The sequence below is a fragment of the Protopterus annectens genome, chromosome 3.part1, assembly GCF_019279795.1.
Source record: "Protopterus annectens isolate FY-2018-M chromosome 3.part1, PAN1.0, whole genome shotgun sequence".
In the NCBI taxonomy this organism is placed as follows: domain Eukaryota; kingdom Metazoa; phylum Chordata; order Ceratodontiformes; family Protopteridae; genus Protopterus; species Protopterus annectens.
The window spans coordinates 1837003800-1837022611 of NC_056732.1; the positions used below are offsets into that span (position 1 = coordinate 1837003800).

General features: G+C 36.9%; 1 protein-coding gene across 1 annotated transcript in view; it reads right to left on the reverse strand.

Moving 5' to 3' along the window:
• Positions 1 to 254: 254 nt before the first annotated feature.
• LOC122797901 (zinc finger protein 595-like) overlaps positions 255 to 18812 on the reverse strand; it is a 143689-nt gene continuing 125131 nt past the window's right edge. Inside the window, exon 6 of the mRNA XM_044066419.1 lies at positions 255 to 2974. Within this exon, the coding sequence (XP_043922354.1) occupies positions 756 to 2974 (2219 nt within the window). The 3' untranslated portion in view covers positions 255 to 755. The remainder of the gene's footprint in view (positions 2975 to 18812) is intronic.

Genomic DNA, 18812 nt, shown 5'->3' on the forward strand with positions numbered 1-18812 from the left:
TTGATTTCTTCCCTTCATTTCCCATATTGCCCTGTGTTTTTATGTTAAGACTGTATGTCATTAATTTAGCTACACAGTGACATATACTATTTAATTCTGTTATATCATATGAACTTCTGTTAATAGTCTTAACTACTATGTTCATTTTTTATCAGACTTCTAACATTTTAGGTCTTACTGACTTTCTGAAATCTATTTCTTTCATTGATCTTAATATGTCTAACCATCTCTATTAAATCAAGTAACTCCTCCCTTTCCTTCTGAACTGAGGCACATTCTTTGTTCTCAGTTTCCTGTAAGCATTCTACAAAATGTTCCAGAACATCTTCTTGTGACATAGTCTCTTCACCTGCATCCTGAGTCATCCATTGCTCCTTCATATGGGAACTTTCTGGCCTATCACCCTACAGCATTGATTATGTCAGAGTTGCCACTGTTTCCCGTTCCTTCACTTGCTATGCAACTTCAGCTGAATGTTTGTACTGGTTTCCTACTGAAGCCTCCAATGTATCCTCATGTGGCAGGTGATGAGATGCTTCCCATTACACCTTTTTCTCCTTAATTTGTGGACTCATTGTTCCATCATGCTGTGATGTTACCGGACATGGATTTTCTACACTAAATCCTTCACTTGGCAGGTAATCCATGACTTCAATGTACAAAATGCAGTTTGTATATCAGTGTTGTCTTTTGTTGAAATTTTGTGACAACAGGGTCCACCATGTGAAGGTGCTCACCAAGACATGAGGATGAATTTAGTTCCAGCAAGAATATTTTCCTTTTCTTGCTGATTTTTTCCTCTCTCCATTCAGGCCATTCTGTCCAGTGTGGACACTCTCATGCACTTCCATACTAGTCTTGTACCTAAATCTCTTGCCACATGTGATACATTTATATGGGCTTCTGTCCACTATGGATATTCTCATGCGCTTCCAGTCTACTCTTTCGTGTAAAACCCTTGTTACATGGGTACATTTATATGGCTTCTGCTTGGTGTGAGTATTTTGATGTTCTGTTAAGCTACTCTTATATGTAAATCCCTTGTCACATGTACTACATTTATATGGCTTCAGTCCAGTGTGGACCCTCTCATGCGCTTCCAATCTGCTCTTGCATATAAAATCCTTGTCACATGTGGTACATTTATAACGCATCTGCTTAACATGAGCATTCTGATGATATCTCAAGCCACTCTTACATGAAAATCCTTTGTCACATATGGTACATTTATATGGCTTCTGCTTCATATGAGTATTTTGATGCTGAGTCAGTCTACTCTTATATGTAAATCCTTTGTTACATGTAGAACACTTGTATGGTCTGTCACCAGTGTGGACACTCTCATGAGCTTCCATACTTCTCTTATCTCTTAAACCTTTGTCACACGTGGTACATTTATATAACTCCTGGTTAATATGAGTCTTTTGATGCTGTCTCAAGTACCTCCTATGTGGAAATCCTTTGTCACACATAGTACACTTATATGGTTTCTGACCAGTGTGGACACTCTCGTGCACTTCCAAGCTGCTCTTATATCTAAATTCCTTGTCACATTTGGTACATTTATATGGATTGTATCCAGTGTGGACACTTTCATGCACTTCCAGACTTCTCTTGCGTGTAAATCCCTTGTTGCATGTAGCACATTTGTATGGCTTCTGACCAGTGTGGACACTCTCGTGAGCTTCCATACTACTCTTATATCTAAATTCCTTGTCACACGTGGTACATTTATATGGCTTCTGTTCCATGTGGACACCTTCATGTGCTGCCAAGCTTCTCTTATTTCTAAACCCTTTGTCACATTTTGTACATTTATACAGCTCCTGCTTTATATGAGTATTTTTATGCTGCCTCAAATTACTCTTGTATGTAAATCCCTTGCCACACATGGTGCATTTATATGGCTTTTGTCCAGTGTGGACACTCTCATGCACTTCCATGCTAGTCTTGCATCTAAATCTCTTGTCACATGTGATACATTTATATGGCTTCTGTCCAGTGTGGATATTCTCATGCATTTCCAATCTACTCTTACATATAAAACCCTTGCCACATGTGGTACATGTATATGGCTTCTGCTTAATATGAATATGTTGATGTTGTTTCAGGCTACTCTTATATGTAAATCCTTTGTTGCATGTAGAGCATTTGTACGGCTTCAATCCAGTGTGGACCCTCTCATGTGCTTCCAATCTACTCTTACATATAAAACCCTTTTCACATGTAGTACATTTATAACGCATGTGCTTAATATGAGAATTTTGATGATATGTCAAGCCACTCTTACACGAAAATCCCTTGCCACATGTGGTACATATATATGGTTTCTGCTTAATATGAGTATTTTGATGCTCTGTCAAGCAACTCTTACGTGTAAATCCCTTGCCACATGTAGTACATTTGTATGGCCTGTGGCCAGTATGGACACTCTGGTGCACTACTAAATTACTCCTGGATTTAAACCTTTTGTTACATGTGGCACACTGAAAGGGTTTTAGATTAGTGTGTACTAGCTGTTGCATTAATATGCTACACTTCTGTGTGTATTTCTGTCCAGCATGAGTAATCTGATGATCTGTTAAACTGTTTTGTTTAATAGAACCACTGCCTTGTACAGCAGACTCAAAACTGGATATCTGGTCATGCTTTGTAAACGCATTCTTTAGTGTTTTCTTTTTGTAAATTAAATGATCAGTTGAGCTCTTGTTATAAAATATAAATCCATTGCTGCAGTTAAACCAACTGCTGGGTCCATCCCCTTCATGAATTCCCAGAGGAACGTCTGATTCAGTCTTTGTGTCACAACCATTGTTAAACTCTGTATGATTAAACTGCTTGCTTTCAGTCTCTGGCAGGTCATATCCTGTGAGTGGTATCTCATCTGGCAAAGCCTTGTTACATTCAGAATTAAGGTATTGCCCACGTGATGATTGCGGACTCTGAATCTCACTTAAAGCGGCATTCCTTCGGACTTAAAAGAAAAATAAAGGTGTTAGAATATAATGATCCATAATGAGCATTCATTTTCTTACCTAGATGAGACCGACTTTACCTTATTATATCCCTCTACATGCCTTTTTAATCTGTGCATTCAAGAAGTAATGAACTGCTGTTGCACAAAATTTCAATAAAAATGCGTCACCAAATAATTTTCTTTCTTCCTAGTGTGTCTTAATGCTGCCTCTGTAATCACATTCATCAAATTTAATTGGTAAACTGTTTAAATTTTTCAATTATTGTAGGTATTCCAATACTTTTTAGTACATTTACTGTTTCCATGGTACTTACAAAATGTAAATTTTTCATATTCCACTAGCCCTCTTTTCACTTAACACAACTCACATTGGTTTCAGGAATTTAAAATTAACTCTCATAGTTCACTTACATGGAGCATTCATTACATTAAAATTAAAGGTCTTAGTATGAATTTCAAATGAAACCATTCTTCCCTGCATTGTGATTTCTGCAGAACTGGTTATATACATATAAATACATTCAACATCGTAGAGACAAAATGCACCTTTCTCTGTAAAGATGTGGTTATATGACTCAAAATTAAAAACGTTCAACTATTAAATATTTTTAAAAGCTGGACTGTATACTTTAAATTAACGGACATTATGTGGTAGTCCCTTGACCATCGATGTAGTAGTGTGGTGTGTCACAGCATTATATTTAACCAAGCAAAATAACAAAAGGTTAATGGCAAGGTTCCTAAAAGGTTTGGGAAATGCATCCAGTTATAAAGTATAGAATTCTCAAATGATAATGACAGCTGTGAACACTGAAATTAACAAAAAGAAACATGCGGGAAATGTTTTGAAATGCACCTAGATGTAAGAAAGTAAATATATTACAGTAACTATCTGCAATAAAATTTACATGTGCCCCTAAGCTTCGTCATAGCACAATAACATGTGTTTTCTTTCAGTAGATCGTGATATGTTTTGCTACATCCTGGATTCTGTTTGCCACAGATACTGCTCCACACCACATAAAATCAGCATCACAGATCACCCAATTCATTTTTTCATGAAATAAAATAATTTGCTGTGGTTTAAACCCCCTCACTGCCCTTCAGGATTTTAGCTCCAGATTTCAGTATATAAAACTTTGTCTCAGTTTCTAGTGACCTTGCTGTGTGATCTACACCCCCCGATCACCCTACTGCCTTTGTCATGTGAAGAAGAAGTAATTTGTGGTTATACTTAAACTATACATAACCCATCTCTCCTAATCATGTCACTGCCTGTTACGTAAAATGGTAATAACCCCTATCACTGACTGTTATTCCAACTTTGTAATCACTTGCACTGTGCAAATAGGCTGTTTAGTGGGAAAATAGCAGACCAAATGCCATTTACATCTAGTTTTTAAACTGAAATTTCCAATTACTCCAATTTCTTGTGAGATATTCCAAAAGAGGGTGCTGTGTATTTCTTTTTTTAGATGACAATTTGTACACATGTATTATTACTTTAAACCATATCCATCTTTCTTTTTTATTGTTTTAATGCAATGCTACTTCAAATATATTTTCCTAGAGTTTAAAAAGGCTTTAGGATGGAAAGCAATCAATCCACATACTTCTTTCTGTGAGGCCAAAGACATCATCTGCATCTCAACTGTTGAAAGAATTTGGGAACTACCACATTTACAGAAGGTAAGAAAAATTAATCATTTTCTTGTCAAATCTGCCAGAAAAGACTTTAGGTGTCTTGATCTTTAGTTTGCACAATTACATTACATTTTTTGTTGCACTTTACTGCAACATTATTTTAATCCAATTATCTTTTTCCTGAAATTTTAAAAGTCTAGGTAAGGACAGAAAGCAAACATTTTGTTTATTTATGTGAGGCTAAAGGGATTGAACTGTGGGACTAACTGAAAAAAAAATATTTAAGGTTAAAGGTCAATGTTTTCTTGTGAGAGTTTCCAGAAAAATGTGTTTTAGGTGTTTTGCTCTACAATGTGTACATTTAAAGATTTCTTCTGTTTGCTGTCGTTTTATTGTAGCATTACTTCAATATAAATATTGTTGTTACAGGTTTAAAATGTTTAGATTAGATTCAGAAAACAAACCTTGTGTTTCTTTCTATGAAGCTAAATGTATTAATTACTTCTGAATGTGGAAGGAGTTGGAAAAATTAGACTATTTTTACAGAAAAGAAAATTTACTAAGGTTTTCTTGTAAGATGTATCAGAAAAGACTGATATTTGAATTTTACTTTTTTAATGTTTTATATATTTACACTGTTTTTGTTACTTTTTATTGCAGTGCTGTGTTAATTTCAAAGTTTACATTAAAGCAGAAACCAAACCTTGCATTTCTTTCTGTGAGGCCAAAAGGATAACTGCTTATGATCTGGGTCAGCAGTAACAACAGCATTTTTTATTTATGAAAAGGGAAAAGTTCAATTTTTCTTGGAATCTGTCAGAAAAGGTGGCTGCGTACTTCACATGTTTTAGTTTATAGCTTGCATACTTCCACTGTTTTCTTCTTTTTTACTATTTTACTGCAGTGCTATTTTAGTTTGCAATTTTGTCTTCTAAGAGTTTTGTGAGGATCGGGGAAATAACATTGTTATTTAAGGTAAAGAAAACAAGTATATTTTTCCATAAGAGCTGTCAGAAAAGAATGCTGCCCACGTCTTTATACCTAGACCATTTTCTTCTTTTATGCTTATTTTTGCTGTGCTGATGCTTAACCGTAAAGATTAATTCTTACAGTGGTAAAAGTAATACACCATGTAGAAAGTAAACACTGTTGTTTCTAGCTGTGAAGACCAAAAAATGGTAGAATTAGAGGACAGAGCATGTCAAGAAAATGTAAGATTTTCTGCTATACCAGAGAAACTAGTAGTATTACTTTTATGAAGGCACAAATAAATAACTGGACTGGTATTCCATAGCAGGTTCTGTTTATTGAAAATGGCACATGATGTGTATGCCCCAAACTTGGCCATACGAAAGCAGCCAATACCTGTATTAGAAAAAAGGCAATCCTACCAGTAGAAAGAGTTGATACTGACAAAACTGTGGTAAAAGGGCAAAGTATTAAAGGTTGGAGATAGCTGAGTGTTTGTGGAAAATGATTATTGACTGCACACCAAGCAGAAGAGAAACAAATGTATTACTGCAGTCAGAAAATGTCGAGAGGCAGGTGTGAGATTCAAGCTGCTGTTTCCAGCTGTCTTCAGAATATTTTTCCTTAAGGAACAACATCAGTTTTTGATGCAGGACAGGCTAAGGAGGGATTACAAAAGTTTGTCCGACAAAAAGTGAGCCATCAAGCAGAAGGGGGCTCTGCTTCTCATTTTTCTGATAACAAAGCCCATGGAGAGATGTTTCCAGTGAATCCTTTTCCAACGTTCTAAAAGAAAATGCTTAAGAGACTAACAAAAGCCCAGGAATATGACTAGTAGAATAGGGAATACCTTAGAACTGAACCAGAGTCTGGAGTTGGGAGATGGAGATGAACAGGAAGAATAACAGCAACACAGTAATTAGTGAATAAATGTATGATTACAAACCATCAATCACATTTGTGAAACATGGCTGTACAAAAGTGGAAAGAATGGACTTATGTTAACTTTGTTAAACTTGTGGGGAACTGAAAAGCATTGACCTCACTTCATGTCATTAATGTCTGAAAGGACATTAAAGGGAATGGAAGAAGAAAAAGGGTAACTGTAAATAAAATAATTTTTTCTTAACAATATTTTACTTTTCATGACATAAATTGCATGTTTTATAGTAAAACATTTTTGGTTATTGTTACACATGATACAGACACTAAAGTAAACATATGCCTTTCTTTTTTTTTAGTATTATGTAATGTAGGCATTACTATGCAAAAAGAGAAAAATGTTGGACAAAAGCATGTTTAAGTAAGTAGGCTGTAATCTTATGCTGCTGATGTGGGGGATGGGGTGTAAAATTACACAGGTCATAATATATGTAGAGCTGATATGTGTTTTCTTACTTTTGTATAGATGACTGTCTGGAATAAGACCCTCAGATTAATCTAATAAAAACTTTTATGTGGAAAGAAGTAAATAAGGGAACAGTGAATATAGTGAAAAGTTTTCCTTTAGCAATAAATGTTTCAGATTGTTTTAGAAGCCTGCAGCTGAGGGCTATATTTCTTTTTCCTTACATTTCTAAGTAGATAAGCTGATTATAGGGCAATAAAAAAAGCTAAAAGTACTGGTTTCTTCAAGGCTAACTGTTAACATTTTCAGAGAGCATGCAAGATATTTTTCACATCTGGGAGGGGGGATAAAGATAAAAGGACCATTTACTGTAAGTAGGAACACAGGCGGTAGCATACATCTTAGCATGGATAACCTCAACTTTAAATTAGTCAAAGCCTGTGTTTGCAGCAGTCTATTTGGGACAACTGTTCCTCTTAGGAGGGTTAAACGTCATTATATGAAGATGTATGTAGTTTTGTGTGTTTGTCTTATGCTAACACATTATGGAGGTGCTCTGGGGTGTGTTTTTTGAGGGTTTTCATTGAAACAAAAAGTCTTGTAAAATGTGACATAGGTTCAAATGGAGATGATAAGAAAAAGACATATAAAGGATCAACTCGCCAAATGTTAGTGGGGGAATGTATCACAAAAGCTGGAAATAGATATTCAAAAAAGCTGCCATATATAATAGGTGGAATAATGACAGAAGGGAATTAATACTTAATTATGTCAAGAATTGTAGAGTGCAAATAGCAATGCTACAGGAGACACAATTGGAAAGAAGTGAGCATGTAAATTTGATAAAGAAAGGACTTCAGAGTGGATATTCAGCAGAATATCAAGGACAAAGGAAAAGAAGAATATTTATATTAATTGCTAGAGGAGCTCTACTAATGACAGAAGAGGGGAAAAAGATAATAATGGTAGATTTGTGGTAGTAAGGTGCTACTGGCAAGGAATGAAAATTATGCTGGCATATATTTGTATTCCACCTAAAACTGCTGTTATTGAACTTAAGAAAAATTATGGAGAAATAATCAGCTTTCAGCAGGGAATATTACTTATAGGTTGAGACTAGAATTTGAATTGCAACAATGAGTATGTATCTGGGAGGCATAGAAGAGAAAATTTTACATATGAGCTTTGATTTCTGAAAAAATGTATGAAAATATTTGGTATGAAAGAGATGAATTCAGTATTAGGAACTCAGAGAAAATTTACATATTATTCCCCAAAGTACAATAGCTCAGTTAGATTAGACAATAATAATAATATTTCTCAGGAACATGTGGATCTAACAGTGAGCATTGGCACACCTCCAATACCTGTTTCAGAAAATGTGTCAATAATAACTAAAATAACAATGTAGGGTAATGAAGTAAAAATGAGACATTAGTGCTTCCCCACCTACCTGTTAAAAAGTGAAGAACTTAAGGAATGAGCAGTGTAAATTATTTGGGAGTTATAAAAGAAAATAGGAAGTACTCCAGACGTTATAGGTAATGAGTGGGATAAAATGAACGTGGAGCTTATAAATAGGGTAGAAATAAAAGAAAACGAGATATGGTTAAAAAGTAATGAAGTATTTGGAAGGGCTGACAAAGGTTAAAGTATTACAGAATAAGGGAAATCTCAAAATGAGAAGAGACACCATTGCAGAGTGTTAAAGAGAAAATAAGGGAGTACATGGATAATATGCATGAGTTTAGAGAGATTGCTGTTAAGCACCTATTTTTGGATAATGATGCAGAGCACAAAAGCTTTTAGCATAGCAAAGTAGCCAACAGAAAGTAAAGAGGGTTGTTGTAAAACTTAGGGAGCCTATAACAAGAAAAATAACCAGAGATCCTGTAGAGATATTAGAGATATTTTGAAAATGTTATACAATTTATATAAAGCAGAGAAACGGGGAAATCAAGAAAAAGCACAAATGGAATTATTTATGAAAGACTTAAATATACCATGGTTAGATATAGATGAGACTCAAAAATTAACAGTCAAAACAGGAGGAAAAGAGATAAAATGGTTATGTATAACCAATCGGCAGGAAAGTCTCCAGGAATAGATGGTTTTCAGGTGGAAGTTTAGAAGGTAGGAGGGAAGAAAGTGATACAGATCTAGAAGGTTTTGTTTAACAGTATTTTAAAAAGAGGGGAAGAACCAACATTCTGGGAAAAAGCTGTGGTGGCTGTAATATCAAAAGACAATAAACACCTATCTGCTCCAGCTTCATATAGGCCCATTTCAATTTTAAACCATAATTATAAAGTTTTTATATCTATAATGAGTGAAAGAATGTGAAAAGAGTTGCCAAAACTGATAGATACAGACCAATGTGGTTTTGTAGATAGGGGGGCATTTGACCACATTAATAGAGCAATGATGATCCAGAGAGAAGCAGAATGTAAGAAAATACCGCTGTTTTTGGTGGGACTTAATGTAAAGAAAGCATTCAACAGAGTTAAATGGGATTATATGAGTAAGACAATTGAAGCATATGCAATTCCTGATGCAATAAAAAGGTTAATTAGGAGTATATATGAGGGCTCAGAGACAAAAATCAAAGTAGTAGAGCCCCTCTCTGATAAGTTGGGTCTGAACACAGGAACCAGACAGGGGTATCCTCTTTCCCTTTTTGTTATTTACATTATATTTAGAAACACTGGCAAATAATATAAGGGACTCAGAAATTTAAGGATATAACTGGTATGGCAATCAAGAAAAGTTGGCTTTACTTGTAGATGATATTATTTTGTACCTGATAAAACCAAAAAAGACATCTCAGTGTTGTGGAACATTCTGAGGCAGTTCCATTTTTTTCAGGATATAAAATTAATGAATATAAAACAAAGGCTATAGTTGCAAACTATGTACCCACACATGAATCGGTTCAGCAATACCCGTATTTATGGGGAGTTGATAAAAAGAAGTAGAAGTATGGTTTAAAAAAATTATGTTATGTCAGCTAAGGCTATATGGGAAGAGACTAAACAAAAGATAATACAAAAACTGAGACACTAGAAATTCTTGCCTATGGATATGGATAGCAAGATACAAGCAGTAAAAATTTGAAGGGATACTTAAGAGCACAATTATGGCTCTTATACATAACATAAGCAAAGTGCTACAATTCAAAGTGGAAAGGGGTGATGATGAAACAGGGAGAAACTTCAAAAAATAAGGAGAGAGTGTGATTTTTGATGTGGATCCTTAAAAAGAAAACCAGTCACAGAGAATATCATATTCATTAAGTAGCAGAAGTATACTAAGATCTAAGCCAACACAGGAATGGAGAAAGGAGAGTTTGCTAATAGGGATGACTTCAATTAGGGATTCAGAGAATAGGCAAAGGAACAAAGGCACTGGGAAAGAACAGTTGTGCAAAATCTTACCATAATCATAGATGTTTTTCTCTTCCATTTTGCAGTATTCCAACCCCTTGGGTTATCCTCTGCTATGCTACTCAAACTTCCGGCCAGAATACAAAACCTTGTAGTCACTGCCATGTATGTGGGACATCTGACGTGGGCCTAGGGAGCTTGGGCTGCATTCTATTATTCCCTACACCTAAATACAAATGGTTGTTTAGAGATATTTAATATAAGCAAAATTATAGAATTTAAAGAAACAAATTTAATATTCTGGCATCAAATTTTAAATGGGAATAAAGTATGTACTACAGATCTTGTTCTTGTGAAATATTGCTTAGACAAAAATACTTGGTGAAATATTCAGTGTTGCAAAACATTTCTAAGTGATAAAATTAAAATCTCCATGGATTATCGGGAAAAACATATTCATAAAATTCTGGAATTTCCTTTCAGCATTAATAGTAATTCTTATAGAAATAAATTGTACTCATCAATAATATAAAATCTTAAGTGTAGAGTTCACAACTTTAGGTTCATCCTTTTGGAATTATCCTTTACAAATAAATGGGACTGAATTCTCTATTAGTGACAAAACTTTAATTCTAAAATCTAGTTGAAAGACTACATCTTCCCCTTACTGGAAAATGTATCCTTGGAAATTTCTTCATAGAGATTTTTTAACCCCTAATAAATTTCAAGTAATTTATAAAGCTGGAAAAATTAATTGCGGGAGATGTAGTAATGATTCTGTCGCAGACTGGATTCATATGACACTGGAATACAAAATAATTTTATAATTCTGGACTGAGTTTAGAGATTTTTCTCAAGCATCATGGACTGATAAATATACTACAAATAACTCATTAATTTTGTTTAATGCTCCAATTCAAGATTCTATTCTTAAATCACAAGTACCTCTCCTTTGGTCCATCTTAGCCATAGCAAGGAAAGTAGCTACAAAAAACTGGAAATGCAAAAAGTACAGTTTTGTACCTACCATAAATGTAGATGTTCAAGTGTTCACCCTGCTGCAGTCATCATACTTGGGTTATCCTGCCATCAGGCGGTCCTGCAGTCGGCCTGAGTTCCATAGTGGTTGCTGTCACTTCTTCCATCCGCCATTTTCTTCAGTTTTTCTTGTCCCAGATGTCAGGTGCCCCAATAGGTATATATATATATATATATATATATATATATATATATATATATATATATATATAGCTATATAAAAAAAACAATACCTTCAGGCACAAGCAAATACACACAGAGGTTGTATAGGATAGAGTGGTATAGATGAGTTCAGCTAGTTCAGAGTGGACTACATTTATGGTAGGTACAAAACTGTACTATGTTCATCGTGTTACCCTGCTGCAGTCATCACACTTGGGTTGAATCCCAAAGCCAAGGATGGGTGGTGGAGTTAAACAGGGTTAGAAGAAGCTAGTAGGCCCTGCAAAACTGCAGTGGCAAATCCAGCTCTAGTCTTAGAATATAGAGGTAAGTGATAGTGTGTGCACTGAACTCCAAGTTGCAGCTTCAGAAAATCCTTGGTTGGCACTCCCTGAGAAAGGCTGCTGATGTAGCTGTAGCCCTGGTGGAGTGGGACCTAATGTTAGCAGGTACGGTTTCCCATGATCGTTTTGAGAGAGCTTTTCCTTGTGATCCTGCAGCATAGGCTACAAAGAGCTGTTCAGATTTTCTGAAAGCCTTTGTTTTATCCAAGTAGTAACGTAATCGCCTGTGAATGTCCAAAGAGTGCAGGAGTCTTTGGGAAAAAGGTGGGCAAATGAATGGTTTGGTTTAGGGCCACACTGGATACCACCTTTGGCATAAAGGAAGGGTTAAGAGAGACTCTGTCTTGATGAAAAATGAGGAAAGGCTCCACTGCCATTAGTGCCTGTAGCTCTGAGACTCTTCTAGCTGAGGTTATTGCTAGTAGCAGGGCAATTTTCCATGAAAGGAATTTTAAATCCGCTGAAAAGCTGGGAGTTTTTCATCTTATGTTCTTAGTCCCTCTGAGGTACTGTCTTAGGAGTGGATCTGAGAATAAAGGAGGATCCGTGTTGTAATGAGCTGAAATTGCTGAGTGGATCTTAATAGATGATCCTTTGTGCAACATCTCAGTTAATATATTGTAGAATCTAAGGAATGTTTGGATCAAGGATTTTGGCCTTTAGCCTGGTTCCATTTTCCATTTGTCTGAATAGGTTTTCCTGGTGCTGGGCCTCTTGGCCTCCAGAATGACATCCATAACAGCTTTGGATAGAGGTGTTGGCTGGTTGTTTAGGTAATTTTCCATGCAGCCAGGTTTAAAGTCTTGAGCTGGCTGTGTAGAATCTGATTGTCTCGCTGGGTGAGCAGGTGAGGAATTTGTGGTAAAATCCATGGGGACATGTTCCTTAGAATTGGATACCAATGCTGGTGTGGCCAGTCTGGTGCAATGAGTATCACCTCCCTCTCTTCTGGCCAACTTTCAGCAGTACCTTTGCTAGAGGCAGTGGAGGAAAGGCATACACTACACTGTTTTTTCCAACTGAATGATGAGGCGTCTACTTTCCAAGCTTGTGGATGGAATGTCCTTGTGCAAAATTTTTGAAGTGGTAGTTTTGGGGGCTGGCAAACAGATCTATCTCTAAGCGTCCCCATTTTGAGCTATCATTGCAAATACTTGTGGATCTCCCTTTCGTGTGATCCATGATGTTTATCATGCAAATACTTTGTGGATCTAGTTTCACTCGTGTGGATCCATGATGTTTCTGCTTAGGTCGTCTGCCAATGTCTTTTTCTTTCCTGGCAGGAATTGTGCTTGTATAATTGAACCTGGTAAGACAGTGTTGTGTTCCACAAGGTCATTGCTTGCCTGCATAGTGGGTAGGAATGTGTGCTTTATGTACCACATTACTGTGGTATTGTCCATCTTTATTATTAGTTGTCCTGGGTGTAAGAGTCCTTGAAAGCTGTTAGGGCATTCTGTACTGCTAGCATTTCTTTTTGATTGATATGCAGATGCCTTTGTTGATCTGTAGTCCATTTGCCCTGAATGCACTCCTGCCCCGTGTGCCCCAGGCATAGTCATCTGTCCTGTTGTCATAGTTTGCCTGGCTGTGGGTAAGGTGAAAGGCTGTTCCTTGTTGATTTGACATGCCTGCCTGTGCCTGTGTCACCATGTGAAACTCCTGTTGAAGGGAGGTAGTGGAGTAGTATCATTGTAGCTGTGGCTGTGTGCTGAGTCCATATGCTTGCTTTTCAGGTACCAATAATTTCCTATATGCAGTTTTTGCAAATGGTATTTAGTAGTGCAAGATGCCATGAATCCCCAAGGCCTGCAGAATTTTTCTTGCAGATTATTTTGAAATATTGAGTCAGCTGTTGTTGCTTGTCGTGGCGTGATAATAGCCATCTGCTGTTGTATTCAAACTGGCACCCAGGAATATTATGTTTTGTGAGGGCACTAGTTTTGATTTCTTTTCATTTACTGGATACCTAGGCAACTTAGAAGGTGTTTGACAAATGCCAGATGTTTTGTCCTTGCTTTTTGCTTGAATAGGCAGTCGTCCAGGTATATGGGTATATTTGAATTCCTCTTTGTCTGCAGTATGCAATTACTGGTGCCAGGCATTTTATCTTCTGCAATTTTGTCTGATAGGGACATGCAGGTATGCCTCCTTGAGGTCCGAAGCTGCTGTAGTGTTAGCATCTTGAATTTTGGGACTAGAAAGAGTCTTGAGTAAAAAGTAACTACTGCTTCCAATGAATCAAAAATCCACATTGTAGTATGTTTGCCCTACTCAACCAGCTGCATGCAACAGTTCCTGCATTCCTTGAATTCCAGACTGTTCCAGTATTGTGTTCATTTTGTTTTAATTGAGACATTAGGAATTGCTGATATTTCAGCATGTGAAACTGACAGTTGCTGGTGTATATTCATCTATCTGGGGCTGGGGGTGGGAGAGTCCTTCACAGGATTTGGGATTTCTAGCCATGAAGCTTTAGCCCCCCCTGGGGAAATGTTTTCTTGTCAGTTCTCAGCCAGGGGGCTTAAAGGGAGGGCTTATGTGTGAGGTACTCTGTAGTATGGTAGTATGGTTTGGGTTGAGCAGGAGGTAGAGAGTCTGGATTTAGACTAGACTAGAAGTAATAAATATCATTCACATATATCTAACTGGGAGGATAGCAAGTGGTCTGTGCTGGGGTAGTAAATCAAGTAGTCCTGGCCTTCCCCAGTGGAAATGTTCCCTCATGGTATGTAAAGTTTCCCCAAAGGAGTAGTCTTCAAGGGAGATGGAGGGAATAAGTCTTCAACATAGAGTCTTCCATCTGGAGGATGGGAACCCCTGGTACATGTAATCTTTAGCCATCTTATTGTAAGCATTTCTTATCTAGTTTAGGGGCCTTGGTAGACAGACTTACAGACTTTTTGGTTTAGTTTTAGCGAGTAAGATTTAGCATAGATTTAATGGTGAAGTGTGAGTGTCTGAAGACACCTTCTACAGCGAAAGTTGTTTTCACTGCACTCCTTCCTCTTCTGTATGGAAGGGGCCTAATGAAGATGGCTAGCTGCATCAGCCTAGTACCTGAAAAGACCAGCAGCAGGCCCAGCAGAGGCCTCGGGTCACAGCTTGTTCCTAGAGCTGCCACTGTCCTTATCCTTCGTTTTTTTATGCATGCGGTCCGCTTTACCTTTTACTGATTTCATCTATTTGGCTAAAGATGTTTGTGAGAAGGAACTGTTAACATTAAAAATGAAAACATCTAATTTCAGCATTCCTGTGTGTCTTTATTGAACTTAAAAAAATGAAAATTTAAAACAGTGAAACGGCATATAACTGATTTCTTTCCCTGTGAAAGAAATCACTTGGCCCAATAAAAAAACAATCACTACAAACAAAACAAAGTGGGGGGCTTCACAGGGAAAGAAATCGCTTATATGCCCTTTCGCTGTTTTAAATTTTCATTCTTTTAAATTTGATAAAGACACATTCCAAAGTTTGTGTCTTTGAAGATATAAAAGTGCACTTTGGTAAATAGTTTTCTTTTGTTAATTTTATGGTTATTTGAATTTGTACACTTTTGAATTTTAAAATTTAATAAAACTTTACTAAAAAAGAATTTGAGATGATCTGTAAGCATAATTTGCTTTTCCTTCCTTAGTTTCACTTGTTGGTCCTAAGAGAGCACTACTGCCACCACTTAGTTTGGAGAGCACACAAACTGACACTAGGAGCCTTTTTGGAGTATTAACTACAATATTAAATTTTTCTGTCCTACTTAGTTTCTTTCCTTCATTTCTTTGAATTCCTAAGCACTATTCATGTGACCTTTTATCTATTTTGACAGTCCCACAAATGCTCAATGATCAGTGTCTACTAATGCATAAGTATCTTTTATACTGTTTATCTTTATTTCATATGCATGTAATCTCATTTGTAAATGAATGTGTAACTGTTAATGTATATTACTTAATGTCTATCCATATATACTACTGAATGTCTGTTTAAAAATGTTTTTTAATAGGAGCTTCACCAAAAAGGGGGTTTTGATAAACCCAGTCGGACAAACCCAGAAAACAAAAGTAAAACAAATAAAATAAATAACCAAATTTTCCACATAACTACCACCATATTACACTTATTGTCTAGCTTTTTATTTCCTTTGTCACTCCAAAGGCTATGTTGTTTTATGTCATTGTATGCAGAAGGCTGATCTTTAATTTTACTTCCATAAATATCCAAAACTGTCCACTCCTTTGAAAAATGAAAATACATGATTTTATGTCTCTTCATTACTGCTAAACCCTTTCACCAAGCACATTCGTTGCACTTTAACCATTTAGTTCCTTGTCAGGTAATCTTTATAGCCTGAGCGCCATCCACTATTTACTGTCTTTATTTGTGTCTTCTCTGTTTAATAGCTCTCTGCATTTTTAAGTCAGAAGCTCTACCATCCAAATCCTAAGCAGAAAGCCTCTATGATTTCTTTGTGCCACTCCTTTGTATTACCTTTTCTAAACTCTGACACACTGTTTCTAATCCTAAATATATTTAACTTTTCATGTTTCCTATTTATCCCATAATCCACTGCACTTTTCACCCCCCCCCCCTTCCCATTAACCATTTGTTCTCATTTGGGACTTCTTTTTCCCCAAGACTCTTCTTTAGTAACTAAAATAAAATGAGTAACTCACATCTGACCATCTCTCAATTTTATTTTTCTATATTACTTCCTTTTGTGAGGTCTAGTCGGAAATATCATATTACTGAAATAAAACATATTTTTGTAGAGTAAATGTAGTCACAGCAAGGGACTAAGGTTTTGAGTTGTTAAAGTGCTGCTTCCTCTAGTCTGAGGGTTTGATTATTTCAGCCTGTATTTGCCTACTGTGTGACTGTGATCAATTACCAAATAGTGCTCTGGGGCAATTAGGAAAATTGGGCTAGGCTTCTCAGTGGTCTCCTCGACTGTATGCCACTAGTAGGTAAGTATGAAACTATTTATTACCAATTCTTCTGGTATAAAATATGCTTCTTTTATACATGTACCTACCTCTATCAACACAAATGTAATCAGATGCATTTTCTTTTTCTTAGGGATAATATGTCTCTCCCAAAAGTTTGCTACATGTTTCATCTTCTTTAACACTTTGCCCCAACTTTGATCCTGCACCATTGAATTCCATATTCCATCCTAACATCACTAACTTAATTTCACTGAATCCCATTGACTCTGTTTTACTCTGCATTTCAAACCTCTCAGTGAACTCCTTAACCATACTTAATCCAAATACCACCAAACACTATTGCAAAGCCTTTATAACTCAAATTATTTTCTGCTTCCATTTCATCATTATCACTTCTATGTCTTGTGCGTACCAGGTTTTCAGGGAAACTAACTTCCTCAACCACTCTTAACCGAGAGCTCATTTACAGCCCTAGTCCATTCCATTTGGCTTTAGCTGAGACCATCCTGTTAAATGTTAGGGAATAATTGACCTTTCCACAGCTCAGTGGCATATAGACAAAGTCCAGATTATGACCCAGACGACCTGAGCTCAGATGGTGGCTCAAGGTCTGGAAGAGCAGGCTAAGGGGAATGGGAGTGAGTTGCTTACATAAACATCTTGGTCAACCAACCTATCTCCACTAGAGGAATCTTGCAGGCGGCTGGTGACCATAGAACGCATGGATGTGCATTTGGTGATCCTAAGCCAAAACAGTAGCCCACATGGATTTTGTGTGTGTGTGTGTGTGTGTGTGTGTGTGTGTGTGTGTGTGTGTGTGTGTGTGTGTCTGTGTGTCTGTGTGTCTTGGAATATCATGGGGAGGGCAAAGGACAATCCCATAGTCATGCAAGTGCCTATGCCAGTCACCGAAGCAGGTTTAGGGCAAAACAATCCCCCCAATGGCTGCCTATATGATGGCCACACCATGATTATTCTTGGCTTGCTGATGGAGAATGAATGGGCAGTGATAACACAATGGATGGCAGGCACAGCATCTAGGAAAAGGGCACAAAAGAAAAAAATGGGTTCAAAGGGATGTTTAGCCTTTTCCTTATAATTCCACCAGAAAGTAAAGTTGAGAACATTAAGTTTCCTCAAAAAGCAACGTTCAGAATTTGCAGTCATGTAAGAACATACCATAACAGTAGATATTCTACTGATCACTGTTGCAGTATTCTAAATTGTTGGATTATCTTGTGAAATGAAGGAGATGTTCAGCTCAAGTACCAAAGCAGAAACCTCCCACAAAGCCCTACATCTGATGTATGACCTAAGCTTATGGACGTAAAGGTACACAAGTGGATGTATGAATCCTCAGACTATCTCTACTCTAGTAAGCCAGCAGATACCTGAGACAAAAAATAAGGTTGTCAACTAAGAATGCAGAGGCAAAAAAGGGTAAATGTCCTCCTTAGTTCATAAGGAAAGTGAAGGAAGAAAATAAGAAGGGGGAAGGTAGGGTAAGAAGGTCTACTGTTAACAGTGGCCAGTATGACATCTAATGTTACAGTCAATTTTTTAAACAACTGTATTATGTCCTTCCTTAGATCACTGTTGCAGTATTCCAAACCTTTGGGTGATTCCCAAAGCTTTTGAAGAGTAAAGCCGGTTAGGATAAGATATTGGGAAGATGTCCAGTAGGCCACAGAGGACTGATCTGATGAAAGCAGCCTTGGATTTAGAGAAGACATCCATTCTTTAGTGTTTGGTAAAGGTGTGTACTGAAGACCAAGTACCTGTTTCTAAAATAGTTCTAGAGTTACTCCACTTGCAGGAGGCATCAGATGAGGCTCCTGCTTTAGCAGATTGTGCCTTTGCTTGAAATGGTAAGGATTTGCCATGTTGAGTGCAGCAAAAGGTAATGGATTTGGAAATCCTGTTAGCAAAGGCTTGTTTAGAAACTGGGATGCCTAGTTTTGAATCCTGGAAGGAACTAAACAGTTGGTCTGACTTGCAGATATC